The 18,056-nt window shown below is 38.0% G+C and overlaps 1 protein-coding gene across 3 annotated transcripts in view; it reads right to left on the bottom strand.

Annotated features, from left to right (window-relative positions):
• The window catches only part of mxi1 (max interactor 1, dimerization protein), a 39,101-nt gene extending 23,071 nt beyond the window's left edge, over positions 1–16,030 (bottom strand). Inside the window, exons 1-3 of one of the 3 annotated variants that reach the window (XM_028018330.1) lie at positions 15,608–16,030; positions 12,538–12,640; positions 3,942–3,971 (exon numbers count right to left, since the gene is read on the bottom strand). In XM_028018330.1, coding sequence (XP_027874131.1) covers positions 3,942–3,971; positions 12,538–12,640; positions 15,608–15,833 — 359 coding nt within the window. In that variant the 5' untranslated portion in view covers positions 15,834–16,030. Of the gene's footprint in view, positions 1–3,941; positions 3,972–12,537; positions 12,641–12,770; positions 13,265–15,607 lie in introns of those variants that run through there. The other 2 variants (XM_028018329.1, XM_028018331.1) reach the window with 2 other exon arrangements.
• Between the last annotated feature and the right edge of the window lie 2,026 nt (positions 16,031–18,056).

Raw genomic sequence — 18,056 nt, 5'->3', positions numbered from 1 at the left:
TCAATCCCTACAACTCTGGAGAAGTTCAAGAATTTCCAAGCAGTTAATGCCTCAATATGTTCGCTGGACAAAAACAGTGCAAGACAATAACACACATGCTGTGTGCGAATGTAGCAAAATAAATTTTTGTGCTTACTTGATGTCAATGTATTTCAGAGAGCTCTGGAAAACCTACACACAATTAAAACAGCTCAGTGTGGAGAATTTACCAAGTCTTTCCAAAGTTGGAGGGAGCAAACTTGGCAATAGAATAGGTTCTTGTAATTGGAAATGCCATAGTAACATCTATCAAAGGAATGTTGTAATGTTGGAATTTGTAGATTTTGCATTGAAATGAAAGAAGTTTCAGTAAATGAGAAATGCTGCGTTCAGACTGAATGTGTTTCATGTCAAAAAGATGTCCAAAGCCTCAAGTTGGAGGCAAGCGTCAGTATTACTCTAGATGTGCGTCTTTCCACACTTTGCTCAGAAGCGCATCTAGAGCGATTGGGAGGAGCCTCTTGACATTTGTTTCCTCTGCTGGTCTCTTTGTACAATGGCAGAAGAAATTGAGGGAGACTTGGCTTTATTTACTGAAGCAAGAGAACATCGTCATCAAGCTGCTCTGGTCTGTGTCTGGATCTACCGGATAATTCAAAGAAGTTGGTGCTGGAGCATAGCACCTGCTGTGCGCTGACAAAGGTTGCTTTCAGTGTTATCTTAGTCTCATCCAAACCCAGTTTGATGACTCGCATTGGTGCCTGCATCTCTTGCCAGGACACCAGATTTTCCGAGATTTTCCAACTTTGGATGCGTTGTACACACATTAAGGCTCGAGATCTGAAACGTGCAGTGCTAAACACACCACAAGACTTTCTGATGTGCCCTAAATGTGTGACCACCATAGACTTTGCATGTAGTCCAGTCGCCCCTAACACTCAAATCTCATTCGGTCTGAACGCACTATGACTTGTTAGCAATTGTGCCTCCGCATTTGAAGTCAAAAGTATTATCCTCAAAATAGTACAAAAAACATAAATATGAACTGAAGCCTTGAAGATGAGATGTGAATGACCATCCAACAGTTTGCAACGTTTAAAAGAAAATCCATGTAATCAAAGTAGTAAAAACACAGGGCTCATGCCCTTTTCTTATTAACTCTACCAAGGCTGCATACTTTGGTGACATGTGGCAGTTGAACAAGGCTGGTATGGGGAACAAGATCAAAAGATTGAGTGAGCAGAACAAGTTATCTCCTTCCAAGTATTTGGAATGTGCTTGTGGTTTTTTTACTCTCTTTCGGTGCCTTTTATCGACCTTTAGCGGTCTCCACTGTCTCGGCAAGTCTGCACACTGCAGAGGTTATCAACACCTGTGCTAGTCATGCAAGGCAGATCATCTCGCCGCCTGCCGATACACAGGCTTGATAAATGTTGGAAAATGCTGTGGTCAGGTCTCAAGATGGATCAAGAGCTGCTGGTGGTGCTGCTGCAGCAGAGGGTGGAGAATCATGGCATAAGCCAGACACACTTGGGTGAACAACTATGCCTGATACGTATAACTTACAGCCTGGCACACGCTGTAGGGGAATTGGATTAGCTGCTGGCAAAGAAAGAGGATTATAAATGTTTGACTTTAAATGTGCTTCTGAAAGATGGATTAACAATAGCCTTCTTATCCGTATTTTCTTTCCTCGTGGAAATATGAATTACTAAGCTGTAATATAATATTCACTGTGTTGAGTATATGGTGTCAGTGTGGGAATTGGCAAAGTGCCGAGCAGAAAGTCGCATCCATTCCTCATAGGGATGCCTGTCATTAAGTTTGGGCTTAATGACAGTAACATAATTACTAATAACCTCTTTCAGACTGTAGTTTGGCGCTTTGTCAGCGATGACGGAAAACCCACAATGATTCTGTTTTCCTCCTTCTACAGGCTTTGCGATGGTCTGTTCTGATTGGCAGAAGTGGTTACATTCCATAAATGGCCATCGAAGCAAGCCGCACAACACAGATAAGCATCGAGAGTCTCCAAAACGGTCTCCGTACAGTGAACACACAAATGAGCCGACGCTATTATCGGAATGCATTTGTGTAGGCGGAACACTGTAAAACGCAGACCTGCACGGATGCTGCAATCTGCCGAGGCCAGTCAGTTCGAAAAGGCTGGCTTCTGCATGTGAGCACCAAAATGACACATCAACTCTCATCTATATTTAACCCACTGAATCTCCTTCCAATGTTCCCATCCTTTCAGAGGAAGTTGCCAGGGAGTGTGGTGAGAGAAAGAAGAAAAAAAAAGCTGAGGTGATATCTAATTACTCTGAATTGATTCATCCTCCTACGTCTCTTCAATGCACCCACACACTCTGACATAATGAAATACAAGGAAGGCTTGTTTCTGTTTGCAATAAATACTTTAAGTCTAGCTGTTCCTATTTATAGAGTCAAAGGAAACCCTTTACAGGTTGACTCTTGAAACCTGCAGAGTCACAGAGCGTAAACACCGTATGTGGGTGGCAAGCTTGATCTGATCAGGGCTTTTCTTAGTTACTTCAAAGGATAGGGCAGTAAAAAAAAGAAGAAGAAAAATTACAAACCAGAATCTGAAAAGCCACTTCCTCACCCTGTAGATAGAAATCATTATGAGCGCCCAAGATAAGCTTTTTAGAACAATATAAAAGCTTGGAAACCACCTTAAATGCATTACTTTAGATAAAGAGTTGACTTTTCTGTTGCGCCAACATTCTCTTCCAATCAATAAAAAATTCAGAGTTGTGATAAAAAATGTTTTCAAGCTTTCAGCTTAGATTTTCTTGCATGTTTTTGACCACATGTCAAAGCCCTAAAATATGAAGTCAGGCAGGTAGAGCGCTTACTGTACAGACCTTCTGTACCCTCCAGGTAGCATTCAAAATACAAACGAGGGACAACATACATTAAACATATTTTATTTAAAAACAGGGTCAAATGTGAGGTGTAATTGTTTTTGAACAAAGAGCGAGAACTATACTTATCCTAGGTCCAAAGGACATGAAAGTCAGACATATTTCTATTAGCCCAACGCTTTTCAAATTCCAGATTTGGTAAGCGGACCTGGTCTACAATTTAATCTTATGTCCATTTAGCTGAGGCTCAACCAACAACCACATGGAAAAAACAGCTCAGCACACTTCTATACCTATTAGACCCGGGACATTAACGTGCTAATTTCAATTAGATAATTACATAGATTTTAATGCATTAAAAATTTTGAAGCAATTAATCACATTTATTCCCTTTTTGTTTGCATACAAAAAATTAATAAATGTTTCTGGTACAGCCGCAAATCTGGCGGTACAGCAAACAACAGCGATGGATGACAAAGTTGCTTCTCTCTACCCAAAGGGGTTCGTTTTTGTTTCAAAATACAAACTGATGGGATGCTGGAAAAGACTTGTCGTGTGCCAGTTGTACTAAAAGGACCTAGCCCATCAGCAAAGCTATTCAAACCTAAAATACCACCTCAATCAAAAACATGTTGCATTAGCGTCCCTTATGTCACTTAATTTCTTGAGACATACTGTAAGTTAATCAAGGTAAGTGTTTCTTGTGAAATTATAGGGTTCATTATTTAGTTTAAAAAGAGTCAATTGTAGGCATAAAGTGTAATTTCTTTTACATTTAAGTTGAAAGCAAATGTATACGTTGAGGGAACTGCTCATCACTACTTATTCCAAACCTTTGAGCTTATTTAGAAACCAACAGAGAAAACAACATGAACTTCAGAAACCGAACCATTTTACGGTATGGTTGTGTATTCCTGGAAACTGGCTGGGAATGTGTCAGTGTTAGAGGAAGTTTGGTATTTAAAAAAAACAAAAAACAAACTTGTTTTCTATCAAAGTGAAAGTGAAACCAAATGAACTTGTTTTCACATAAAGGAAGGGTGTGCCAGCATGTGACTGGAATTGCCAACTCACCTGTTTTTTTCCAGTTCATTGTGTGTTGACCTGCAGAAAAAACATAAAGAAAGAAACCAGAAGGAGTCAATGGAGAGTTCTGCATGGAGAGTGAAATACAGATTTTACATTTTCCGAAAGAACCTAATACAGTCCTGAACATAATCTTAAGAGCGAAGGAGAAAGGAAGGGATAAAGTATTGACATTTTGAATAAAAAGATTACAAGTACAGCTTCAAAATGCAAAAAGATAAAAACAGGAACAAAAAACAAGCCATTATGTTTTAGAACATGGAAGGTTGCTGAGCCAATGCTGTACAGGTTTGAGACAACAATAGTTATTTTAGATTTCCTAAAAGATACACATATATATTAGTAAACCCCGGATGTCTGTTATTTGTTCTGTTTCTTCCTACCATTTCTTCTTTTTCCATTCTGAGGCTCAACTTACAACCTCGTTACGATCCAGCAGCACAAAGTGAAAACACTTGTAACTTTTCCCTCTGGTCTTAAGACTTTAATCAGGAAAGTATGCAAAAGAACATCTACTTGTAATCTGAGAATAGGTATATGAGGTCGACAAACACAGGCTCAGATTTGGGATGTGGAAACTAGTCAAGACACTAATAAATCCAGCATACAGAAAACCTTACATGAACAAATATTAACATGACATCCAGGCATTCACTGCAGCATCATAAAGCCTCTTACTGAACAACACACAACAGACCTCTTTGAGGACGAGTGTGACATTGAAGGCACTTATGTTTCCTCTGAGTAGAGCATTAGAGTGTGTGTGCATGTGGGCAGCTGTAAGCATGCGCGCGCACACGCCCACACACAGCAGCAGCATCCAGGGTTCAGTCCTCTGTTAATAATGCGAAGTGAATCAGCTGATGCCTAAGAGTGTCTTTGTATGGAAACAAACTGAAAGGAGTCCAGGCCTCCTCCTGATTCCTAAATTGCCAACGTCCCTCGACACACAAACTACACCCTGCCTTCTCTGAATGAGGCTCGGGCTCATGAATGCAGCATGACAGGTAGATTGTAGGTGTGGCGTTCATTCTCTGAATCCATTTTTTTCTTTTGTTTGATTATAGTATGGTGTTTTTTTTTTCATTTATTTGGATGCGAATAAACAAAACGGTAACAAGAGAAGTAATACGTTGCCTGGAAGGAAGGGAAAAAAAATCATATTCCTTAATTTCCTTTGGTCTTAGATGCTGCACAGCTGGAAGAAATTATACTGTTACGGTAGGGTTTTTTTTGTACACTTGTTGTGATGCGTAACGGTGGCAACAAAGATTTGTTTTTACAACTGGGAGCAGCTGATTACAATCTCAAAAGCCTCAAATAATACCTGAACTACGACCCCAAATGCCATAGGAGTTTAAAGCGAGGATTCGTGGATGCAGGACAGGACCAAAGAGCAGAAGAAGGAGGAGGAAATTCAAACCATCTCTTCTAGACCTGAAACTATCGTGATTAATCAATTATAGAAATAATCACCACCAAATTTAGTCATCGATTAATCAACTGGAGTCAAGTCAACTGGAGTATACAGACTCTAAGAACGACCATTTGCTGAAAGAACAACACAGTCAGCGCAGTAATTTAGACAATACCGCACGAAAATATACACTTTTTGCATTTAAGAAGAAAAACCTTCTTTGTCTGTAAATATGTTCAGTCGTACGCTAAAGGACTGCTTTGTTGCCGCATTTTTCCTCCTTATATATAAATATAGTTTAATTGTTTGCTTATTTGTATCTTTTAATGCGTCTCTATTGCTATGTTAAATGAAAAACCTGAAAAATGTGCCAATATTTTTATCCAATTACTCAATTAATCGTCAGAATATTCTATAACATAATCGATTGCTAAAATAATCATCGGCTGCAGCCCTAATTTTTCCATCCATCCATCCATCCATCCATCCAACGGGCGAGGATTATATCCTCGACTCCAACGTCTCTCTGCCTGGCTTTCTAAACATAACGCCAGACAGAGATTTAGAGAGGAGCGGCAAAAGCAAATGAGGTGGATTAGTAGTGCTTGCAAACAACTGGGAGTGTCATCTAAGACACATCACTGTGGAATATCATATCTACTGCCTGAAAATTGATATGTTCCCATGTCATGACAGTCATATAGCCACAGTATGTAGTTAGAAACCTCTGCAGATTCGTTGCAAGACTGACTGCTACTGGAGATCCATCCTTCCTTCAGCATCACCATCCACAACGACTCTTTGAAGATACTTGGATGATATGAGGTGCAAAGATATTTAATTTCCCTTCAGGATAAATATAGTGTTTTGGATTTGAATTGAAGTGTACTTTTTCCACTTTTATTCACAATTCTGGACCAGGCACTCATCCGTACAGGTCAGGAAAGAGAAGCAGCCAAGAGGCTTGTTGTAACTCAGGAGCTGCAGAGATCCTGAAATTGTTGTCTTTCACAAATCGAGTCTGTATGGAAGCACATCAAGAAGAAAGCCATAGAAAAGTTTCTGAAGCGGCTCAGAGTTCTTGGGAAGAAAAATTCAGGTTGCGGCAAGGCCACTGATAAGTCTCTGGATGTGCAAATCAGGTAGAGACACGCCTCAAAAGACTTTCAGCCAAAAGTGCTTAAATACTAAGGCAGGACACTAGGATTTTTGTTTGCAAAATTATTTCACAAACCACAAATTGTTTTTCTGAAATATAACGGTAATTCATCACTTTGTGTTGGTCTTCTATTGCAGAGAATCCCTCAAAACAAACATTGATTTTTGAGGCTGTAATATTACAAAAATTTTGTATTTTTTTTTAAAAAAAGGTCAGAGGGAAATATTTTCCTTCTCTTTACAATAGAATAATAAGGTCTCTGTAGTTACCATTGTGCTCAAGTGACAGACTGCACACGTCACCATCTACGACAAGTAAAAGGAGCGGCAACATACTTAAGTCACTGATAAGCTGCTAATAGTTGTTTACTTGAAACTCTCTTAAGTACCTGAATTAAAGGTTTCCATTTGCATCAACTATATCTCAGAGGTCATGTTTGGAAACTCCCAACTCCAAGACATTCAGTCAAACTGATCAGAATCAAAACTAAGTTAAGCTTGCCAAACGTTTCCAAAAAAAATCCACCTTTAAAAAGAGACCAAATCAGCAGATGTGTGCATCTGTGAGTCCGCCAAACAGAAGATGAATGAATGCATGTGTCATTTTTTTTCATCATTTGAGTCAATAGTTGTCAGCAGCATTTGGGTTGCTTAGTAACTCTCATCCCCTTTTAGCTGGACAATTAAAACTTGTTTGTTTTATTTACAAATAAAAAATTGCTTGTTTTCAGCTGATTATTGCTCTTTTAGGAATAAAGAGCAGTGTTTTCACAGGACATAAACACATTATAGGAGCAATTACAGCATGTCAAGGAGAGTAGCTTCCATTCTGTTAAAACATTCATCAAAACAGGACGCTTATGTAAACTGAAAATTATGTTAGAAAAATAATTTGTACGACGGAGCATTAGGGTCAGACTAAGAGTTTGTTTTTTCAATATTGCGGGAATAAAATCATAGAACTGGTAAGATAAAGACATAATTTTGCTTGATAGTTATCAAGGTCTGATTTGACCAGGTCATCTAGTTCATCATTCTTTCTTCCAAATAGACAGAGTGATTTGTACAATTGTTTCAAAGCCCTGCTGCTGATAATAATTTGATGCTTATGTGTTAAAAGATTAAACATGTCCAATTTGTAAAACTGACACCAAAAGTATAACTTTACAAGGTGCTCAACTTTTCATACTTTAACTTCTTATTAGTTTTTGCATTGGAGCTACTATAAAATTACTACTTTATTGCGACTTTATTCTGGTAATACTATAAGTTTTTTCTCACATTATTTAGTCTTTATTGTCATACAACTTTTTCCTTGTGTTATTACAACTTATTCTCATAAAAGTATAACTTTTGTGTATTCTAGTAACATTATGAATTTATTCTCTTATCAATACAATTTTTTTCTCATATTATAACAACTCTATTCCCATAAAATCATTTTGTTTTGTTGTACCACTTTATTCTTGCATTATTGTGACTGTATTCTTGTAATAGTATGAGTTTATTCCCTTATGACGTTTTTCTCTTAATATTATTACTTTTCTTGTGATTTAGCTTTATTTTTTTTCTCATCCTGGCCCTAATACTCAACCGTAAGTATCCACTGCAAAAATCTAATTAAGTAACTTTAGTCACTTGTGTGTGACCAAGCAGCCCTGACCCAAAAATCATCCAACACGGACAGCCACAGCATATCTTAGTGTGGCCTCTTATTTAAAGAAAACAATCAAAGTTAGATTACTTTCTCACAGAGATTTATAATCAGAAACCATTTTCCTGCATCCTGACTGACAATATCTGAATCTCCAGTGCATGACAACAAAAGCAGCAGAGATTATAAAGTGGCTCCAGGCCAGACATAACAGCAGCAGGCGTCCTCCTGTGTTCTTGTAAGTGTACGTGCATGTGTGCGAGTGCGCATGCCCGTAGAGTGGGTCAGCGAGATAAAGCATCCCTGCTATAAACGGCAGGCGAGAGAGGACAGAGTCAGATAAGCCTGTGGCTTTAAGCCTCAACCCGCTACCGAGGAGGCAGCTGCAAACTGGAGAGCAAACGAAACGTAACGCAAGATGAATTTGAATTTTAATGTACATTTTAGAAAGAATATTAGAACTGCAGCTCACAATCGTTTGAGAAATCAGTTACTCGGACGCTTAATCAAGTCATCGAATACGAAAAATGACACATTCTGCTGATTTTTCATTTACCTCTTAAGCATAGTTTTTATAGAATTTTACAAGAATGTAAGAAATTCAGAGAAGTAAATCACTCAATTCCTTTTTTTAAATGAGAAAATAAATATTTCATTGCTTAAATGCAACATCATAGCATGCCTTTAGCATGTGCTTGATTATTTGTGGCAAAGGATGCAACTAGAGCTAAATAAATATAAAATAAATACTTAAATAAGCCCTTTCTGCATCAGTTAACACCAATACAACGTAGGGCTATTCTGTTTTCAATTAACGAATTAATAATTGCACAGCAAAGGGTGCTCAATATGACAATTTTACGATATTTGAACCAGGTGCAGTTTATACTATAATACTTGAGGAGTTTTAGGTAGAAAATATATACAGACATTTTTTTTTATCTTAAATGCAAAATTTATACACCTTTGTATAATTACTGCTCTGATTGTGGTGTTTTTCTCAGCAAATTGCCTTTTTTGAGTATGTGTACTCCAGCTAACGATTAATCGATTGCTAAATTAGTTGATGATTATTTCAATAATCGATTCATCGCAATTGTTTCCGCCCTAAAGTGTAAGTTATCAACCTTTCCAAGAGGACAACCTAACCCTACTACTGCTTCAGGGGAGGAAAAAACAATACTTTGAAGAATGAGATGTAGCTATATTATGATGGTCCATTACAGCTACAGGTCATCAGTGAAATAAACATACATTCTGTGCTATTTATATACAAAACAGCCCTGATGAGTCAGGTCATGGACAAAGGGCATTTTCACTGTCCTTCTGTTGACACGTGCAGGCTGTGAGTGATCTATCAAGTGTTAAAACAGAGTCCACACGAAGGTCAGGGAATGAGTTTTCAGAGTGCAGCATTGCATCCTAACAAGGTGAGCAAGTGTTAATCCCTCTATCTGTCAACAGTCATAAAATTAGAAAAAATCCCAATTCAATTTAATGGGAGGCACTGCTGCAGTTTGAAGTAGAGCTTCGACGATTAATGGAACTAATTGTGATTAATCAAATATTGAAATAATCATCAACTAATTTAGTAATTGATTAATTGTTACCTGGAGAGTACAGACTGTAAAAAAGGCCATTTGTTGAAAGAAAAACACAGTCAGAACAGTAATTAAGTCAGAACTGTGCAAGTCTTTCATTTACGATGCAAACATTTAACCTAGAAGTCCTCAACCTTCACCTGGTTCAAATTGTGTAAAAGAAATCTCCTAATAAGCCCCCTTTTGCTATCCATTTATTATTGCAAAACATTATCAACAGATAGTAGACAGTATTTTTTAGCGGCAGATACATCCTTTGCTACAAATGATCAAGCAAACACTAAAAGAAAATGCATTACAGGCAATAAAATGTTTATCAATAAAAAGGTAATTGAACTGTTTGCTTATTTGAATTTTTTGTGTATTTCTAATATTGTGTAAAAAAGCTTAAGTAGTTAAATGAAAATCCTGCAGAATGTGCCACATTTTTATCAGATTAATCGATTAATCGTCAGAATTGATTACTAAAATAATTGTTATTTGCAGCCCTAGTCTGGCTGCAAAGACACACTAGGGCTCAAGACAGGAATAATGTGAGCTCCATCACAATATGCAGCTCTAAATGGTATTAGGTAGAAAGCATGTTGATCTAGACTGACCTATGGAAATATCTTCACGGAGAATATTTTCTAGAGTATTCCTCGCTTTGAAGAAAGCCATTTTTGCTTGGTACTGATATTTTATTCCCACCAACAACTGATTTTGTCACTTCATCACAACCGCTCCATCTAAATACAACTTAAAGGGCAAATTGTGTTGAGGCATTCCTACATATTTCTGGGTTTGTTTTTTCATCCTGAGTGCCATAAACAGACTTCTGATCATGACTGTTGCCATGCAGAGCGAGGCAGCGTTCAGCGCTCGTGACGAGTAACGTGCAACTCCTGTTTGTGGCCCCATTCTCACGTCAATATTAAAAGGCTCAGAAGGCAATCGGAGGGGGAGCTTGTGTTTGATGTGGGACTGTTAATGGGCAGCGTTACATATGTATGTAAGCAGGAGGAGAGGATGTAATGCCTGCAGGAAGGGTGGTGGTGGAAGCGGGAGTTGACATGGAAGATCCATTTCTGCATCCAACTACAGGCTCATGTCTTGGAGTGGAGAAGAGGCTTATGTTGGAACTAGGCATGAGTTACGCTGACAGTTTAAGGTCCTTTTAATGAAGCATTGTTTTTTCTTTCTGCCTGGAACATCCTCAGCGCTGCCCCTCCCCTGCATGTTAGCTAGCTGAAAGAAAGCAATTAACTCTTGCCAACAATAAAAATCTGGGAACTTTTTCCTAAAGCTAACACCATAAGTAGCAAGAGAGGACACTATGTCAGTGGTGAGTAGATGGTAATTAACAGCTAACATTAGCATTAGCTTGACAGCAGGGCATAATTAAAATTAGAATGACAGTAAATGAATGTCACCAACGCTTACTTTAACTGTTATAAGCAATATGTGATATTATTTAGAAGTGATTGGAATAATCATTTGCTTTTATGATTCATTAGTTCATACATTTCTGTTTTATTTTTATTCATTTTTTGACAGGATGAATCAGGTTTCATGTATCTGATACTGATTTAGGGTTTCCTTCGAGGTCTGACTCAGTTTTCAAGATGTATGAAAGAAATAAAAACAGTTTGGCAGGTTAGACGAAGTCAGTAGATTCTAATACAACTAAAAACAAATGAGTGAAGACTATTCCTGCTACTGTAAATGAACTTATGACTATGTGATTTTTATTGGCCATAAAGGAATAAAGAACTGTTGGTTTTGCTGATTTGTCACTATTCGACGTCACGATCAGGGGAAAACTGTCTGATTCCGATCATTGGCCGACTGACTGATGAGATTTTTATAACCATGCAGGGTCCACATGATTCAGTGTTAGAGCAGGCCCACCATACACAGAGATTACACAGTCCTATGTCCAAGTAAGGTAAAATTATTTTATTTTATTTATATAACAAATTTTCAGCAACAAAGCAATTCAAAGTGCTTGTTTCAAATCAATTTTTTACATCTTCCCCTTTCTCTCTCTGCCCTCCTTCCTGTCTTTCTACTGTTGAATAAAGGCCACTAGCGCCACAGAAACCAAAGAAAAACTAACAAAAAAATATTTTTTTTCATTTCATATCAATCACAAACTTAAATTCATTCATTATTATTACAATCAATTATTATAGCTGTAACTGGTGCTATGTTGTTTTCCTTTAGCAGCAGTGAATATTAATGATGCTTTCCTGCTTTATTTTTAAACTGAATGTTATCATACTTTAAGGATTACGCCTATGTAATTAAGAACATATGCAGTAGCTGTACAGAGAGGTTGGATCTAAGGTTACGTTTTCCTTGTTAGTCCTTCACAAGCAAATCTCGTGACCATAAAGAAACCAGCAGCGAGTTTGTCTATAAGGTGAAAGAGAAAGTAAGAACGTTAGGTAATCTACCAAAAATGTATGAGCACCAATATTAATACAAGAAAAAATAAACAAAAGTCCTTTTAAAATGATGACTGAAGATTTAGACAGTATTCAAAATAACGCTGCAATATTATTACTTCTGAACTCACTTTTATCAGGAGCTCTAATCTGGATCAGGAAGTCAGTTTGACAATCAGCTGATGAAACGCTGCTTACGTCACACGTGTCTTCCTACGAGTACTCACAAATTACTCTATACTTATTACGCGTTACGCTACATTTCCCAGCAAAAAATATAAATAAAATAAAAAGCCAGAAGTCGACAGAGAAATGATATTCTTACCTGTTGTGGTTGCTGCTGAACTTTTTATTTCGGAACTTCCTCTGCCTCTGGTAGTTTGTGCTCTGGTTTAAAGGGAAGGTCGAAGCATATCCATGTTCGCACTCTGAGGACGGGAAACCAACGGTTATAACTGACAGCCACGGCTCCACACACACACACACACACACACACATAAAAACCTGCTGCCGAGACACTTTTTTACAGTCAGTTTAAAATATATTAACACATGTCACCTCTTTCTCTTCTTTCTATGTACTCCGCTGCCTCCAGTAACAGCTGGATATTTATTAGCTGGACATCGGTCATTCTTCCCTGAGGCTGTCTGCCGTTAACGTTGAACTTCGCAAACGGCAGGAACGCTCGGTCGCTTTGTAAAATGTGTTTATTTACCGAAGACAGTGCTGCATCTAATGGAACTGGCTGGAAAAAAAGACACCTTATTGACCTATACTGAGCTTTTCTTACGAGCTCTAATAAAAAAAAAAAAGATGGTGCAAAAAGTCCAGTCTTTCCGAGCTAGCAAGCCAGCAGTTCTTAAATCTTGTTAGAAAATGTTAGCACCCGTGTATCAAAGGAATATTTTTTTCTAGGAAACAGGATATCATTTTTTGTTTTTTACAAAAAAACGATGTGAATAGAAAAGTGTCCCTAAATGAGCCAGAACCCAGCAAAGCGTCTGCTGCTCGTTTCTTCTCCTCTCCTGTTTGTTTACCTAGCCGCTCAGCTGGGAGGCGGGAACTAAGGAGGGGTTTGAGTGAGGTAGGCTGGTTTAAACGCGGTGTATTCTGGGACATTGAGTATTTTAGTGCATTTGCTTTAAGCTATCATTTGAAGTTACAAGTCGGACTTTTTCCGAAGTAAAATTAGCAACGTGTATTTAGATATATTTTATCACATTTATAATAAAAAAATATAGTAAATATTTGTTATCATAAATTGATAGTACAAATTGAGATAAGGGGGTAGGATTAAATAAGCATTCACTTCTTCCTACTCTTTTTTTTTTTCAAACACAAAAGTAGTAAGCTAATTTGTTCTTGGTTTTGTATGCACATGTTACTACTTTGCTAGATTTTTAAGGGGAAAAAACTTGTTTGAAATAAATGAATAGAAAATGAATTTAGATGCTTTATCAGGTTCTGTTGTAAATCACAATTTCACTAAAATAAAACTTACGAACAAGATTAACAAGCACAGTATGGAGCACCAAAAGTGACAAATTCTGATAAATGAATGGATGTTGCATATGTACATAAAAATAACATTGGATTGCATTAAAATGAGAGAATAAATTAAGCTCTATATATTTTAGGGCATTTATCATAAATGCATTTAAGGTGTGAATTTATTAATGAAAAATGAAAAATATGGTAGTTATAATTGAAATCTCCTTATGGGACCTAATTATTAGGTTTTTTATGATTCTCACAGTCATGTGCTACAGCGCATCATAAAACAATTTGCAGTGAGGAGGTGTGAGCATTGATGAGATTATTAAAGACAACACAATAAATCAGATGTTAGGATACCTATTCTTTGCCTAAGCTATAAGCTACATTTCAATTCTGACATTTATTGGTGTTTTTTTTTAAATCCACATGTTAAATTATAGATTATTTATTTTAAATATCACCACTTGTTATAAATTATATCACAAAACATGTATTACACAACGTTATTTACTAGATTTTGGCTCTTTGACATGCTATACCTTTGGATATGAAAGTTTGCTTTCGGAAGGGTTAATTTGATCTAATTTATCTAAATAATAATTTACAACAAATATCAAATCAAAGAGAAAAACTGATCATGGTGTGTTGCTGCATTAGTAATAAACGATATCTAGAGAAACGCCTATATAATAGCGTTAGTCATGACTGAGCAATGAGGATTAAAAGAAAAAGTACTCTAAGTCCCAGACTTCACCGGGGCGGTGGGAGTGTTTTTCTCGGCTTAAGCCAGGCCCAGCAACACATGACATCACAGACGAGCACAAGCCTAATTGGCGGACGACTTTGACGGACGTGGAGGGCTTAACCCGCAGGTGACCAACCGCGGCAGAGATTTGCGCCATGTGGAAAGCACTGCAACACGCCCCCAAATAGCAGGAAGCAAACAATTGAGAGAAGAGCTGTCTCAAGCGAGGTGATGAAAATTCCCACGTTGCAAGTGGGGGGGGAGAAAAGTGCCTTCTCATGTGCGCAGCCCTGGAATTATTAATATTTCTGCGCTGAACGCAAAGCGACTCTTGTAGACTCGCGCTAAAATGCAAAGGCATGTCCAACAAATCATGCCCGATTATAAGGATATGATATTATATTTTACAATATGTTCATACTGTATTATTATTTAGTCAAACGCCACCAGATTGCTACCATAAAGGCCTGAGCCTTCGTGCACTTCGAGATTTGCCGTCTGCAGAAAGTCTCATAACTTATTTATAGTTGCATAAACGCTTGCGAGATGGGGAATCTGACACGCCAAGCCCAGAATGACACGTTCTGTAAAACTCACTTGCATTCACTGCGTATTAAAAACAACAACAACAACTCTGTTTTTGCCATATATGGCCCCCTGTAGAGTCTGCGGGGGCACAATGACATCATCCTAAACTGAGCCCCGGAGGACGCCGCAATGTGATCAGATTTTATTAGAACATTCATATACACACCTAAACATCACCGGGGTCTATGTTGTACTTTAACTGTGCTGCAGGGGAAATGACTGATCCCTGTTTTTCAGAGTTGCAGAGGCACACAGCGACGATGCCTGCTGCGGATAACACACACAGAAACAGTCTATACACGAATCAAAGCACGCAATTCCCCCCACACCCCCCTCATTTACAAACGCAATGATCAAATCGCACGTATTGCCCGTGCAAACCTGCCCCAGGCTGTGCTTATTGCAGACAGTGGTGCACGAGTTGCATGAACTCAGCCCTTTGTTGTCTGAGACTGTTGACAATGAGGTGATTTTTTTTTGTGTCCTCCTGAAATTCAGATGAAAAATGTAAAGGGATTTTTTTTTTTTTTTTAAATAAATAAAAATGCAGCAGAGATCAACTCACTTCCGTCCTTGCGCTCGGCGCTCTCCACAATCCTTGCAGCATCCAGTAGCATCTGAACGTTTTTCAGGAAAGTGATCTGCTCCATGTGGGAGTCTTTGGAGTTGAAGACGTCATTGAAAGCGCAGCTGGACATGTCGAAATCTTGCTGATCCAAGAGGGATGCTTCCGAATCAAAGAAGAAGTCGTCACTCTTCAAACTTCGTCTTTGCCTCTCAGTTTTGGCCATTTTTCCTTTTCTTCTTCTCCTTCTTCTCTTCTTCCGTTCCTCTCTCTGGAGTTTTAGCGCTTTCTAACGACGTGCAGAGCGCTGAAAGCAGTGCGGTGCGGCAAGCAGGAAGCAGTTGGCGTTGCTCTTGTTAGATGGTTTCTCGTTTCTTTCTTTCTGTTTTTTTATGAATGCAGGGTGTTTAATGTGGCCAATGTCAGTGGATGCTGGCGCATGGGAAAGAGGAGGAGGGCGGCCCCTCGGTGTCTGAGGAGTCCGCATGGTCCCTGTGCTCGCCCTCTGGAATTGTCTGTGATTTTGTTTTAAAGCAAATTTTCAGTACTGTACAATAATAATAGTATGGAACAAGTCTGGTTTTAATTAGCGTCAGGTCAACAGTTACAGTGACAGAAGTGAATTATTGATCTGCCTGCTATTTAGCTAATAGCAACGAGAAACTGCATTAATAATAACAAGCCAGTTTAGTAGCTTTTGTGGTTATTTGGTTGCATGGACGAAATTAGCACATTTTATTCTCCCAACCCCCTGAAGCTTTTCGCATTTTGCTACATTGCAACCACCATAAAAAAAAGGAAGGACTCTGCAGTTTAAGGGAAAAGTGTGAATTTAAAAATGTTAAAATTCAGAACCACAAGAAAACCCTTTGTGAGTGAGTGGGTGCGGCAAAGCTGTGGAATGACTTAAGCGTGGAAATCAATCGAGTAATGTCCAAACAGTTTCAAATGTCATGTGAGATCATCATTGCGTACCAATTTGAGAAATAATTAGTGCCATTACAGCTATCAATCTTATTATTACAACTTAATGAAGTTGTCGACTTTATACAACAACATTATGGTGCATCGCTATAGAGAGAGTTTGAACATGTTAAAAAATTATATTTACAGACTATCGGCTCATTTCCTCGAGTCTTTGATGAGCAAAAGAAGTTAAAGCACACATTTAAAAGATTCCCGATTTACATTTATTTTTGTATGTACTATCAAAATGGCAGAACAGTAATTAAGAAGAAAAAGATTTCTTTACATGTTTTAGGAAAGTCTTTTTACTCCACAAAATATTTGTACAGAAAATAAAAGTCAGATACATTTTCAATTTCAGTGTGAAATTATCCACTGCAATAAAAGATTAGTGTATTTATAAAGAATAATAATAAAAAAGATTTCTACTAGAGGTGCCAGTGAATGCAAAAGGCCCTGTGTACAACATAATCTACTGCTTTTTGATTTATAATAAAATTCCTCATGTGAGCTTTTCTTACCTTACATGTACATAAAACCACATACTTACGTTTATATTTACACATGTTGTTTGGAGTACATGCAAACAACACGTGGCCGGTTGGATGTGAGTTGAGATAAATCTGCTTTGATGGGTTGGAACACTATTTTATTGTATATTCCTATGGATCATATTTTAGAGTATGAACAACGAGCTGCAGGACTGGTAGAACAAACATATACAGTACAGACCAAAAGTTTGGACACACCTTTTAATTCAATGAGTTTCCTTTATTTTCATGACTATTGACATTGTAGATTCACACTGAAGGCATCAAAACTATGAATAACACATGTGGAAATATGCACTAAACAAAAAATGTAAAACAACTGAAAATACCCTTTATATTCTAGTTTCTTCAAAGTAGCAACCTTTTGCTGTGATTACTGCTTTGCACACACTCTGCATTTTCTTGATGAGCTTGAATGGTTTTCACTTCATAGGTCAACCTGCCCTGTCAGGTTAATAAGTGGGATTTCTTGCCTTATAAATAGTCATGAAAATAAAGAAAACCCATTGAATTAGAAAGGTGTGTCCAAACTTTTGGTCTGTACTGTATATGCAGACTAAGGGCAGAGGCTATGCCTGTATTTTCTTTTCTACTCATCATTAGTGTCGGTAGTGTTACTTGGTGTTTTTGTGCCTTTGAAACACATGCCAAACCTAACATGACTAGTCCAGACAAACGTCTGGGTCTTGACAGAGGAGCACAAAGATGTCACTGTAGCATCAGATGCACCTGTATCCGATGGGAAAGAAAAAAAAATGTCACTCAGAGGTGCGTTTGTTTTCCTTGATCTCGTGCCATTTTCAGTAGACCTTTTGATGGGTTGCCGCACTGGGGTCCATTTTGACACAGAACACGTTGAGGCACAGCCCTGTATTAAGTCCTGACAAGCCACCCTAACCACCTCCCCACCCACTTCAACCCGCCCTCCTACC

This window comes from Xiphophorus couchianus, chromosome 5 (genome assembly GCF_001444195.1).
Source record: "Xiphophorus couchianus chromosome 5, X_couchianus-1.0, whole genome shotgun sequence".
In the NCBI taxonomy this organism is placed as follows: Eukaryota; Metazoa; Chordata; class Actinopteri; order Cyprinodontiformes; family Poeciliidae; genus Xiphophorus; species Xiphophorus couchianus.
This window is presented reverse-complemented; position numbering and strand designations above follow the sequence as displayed.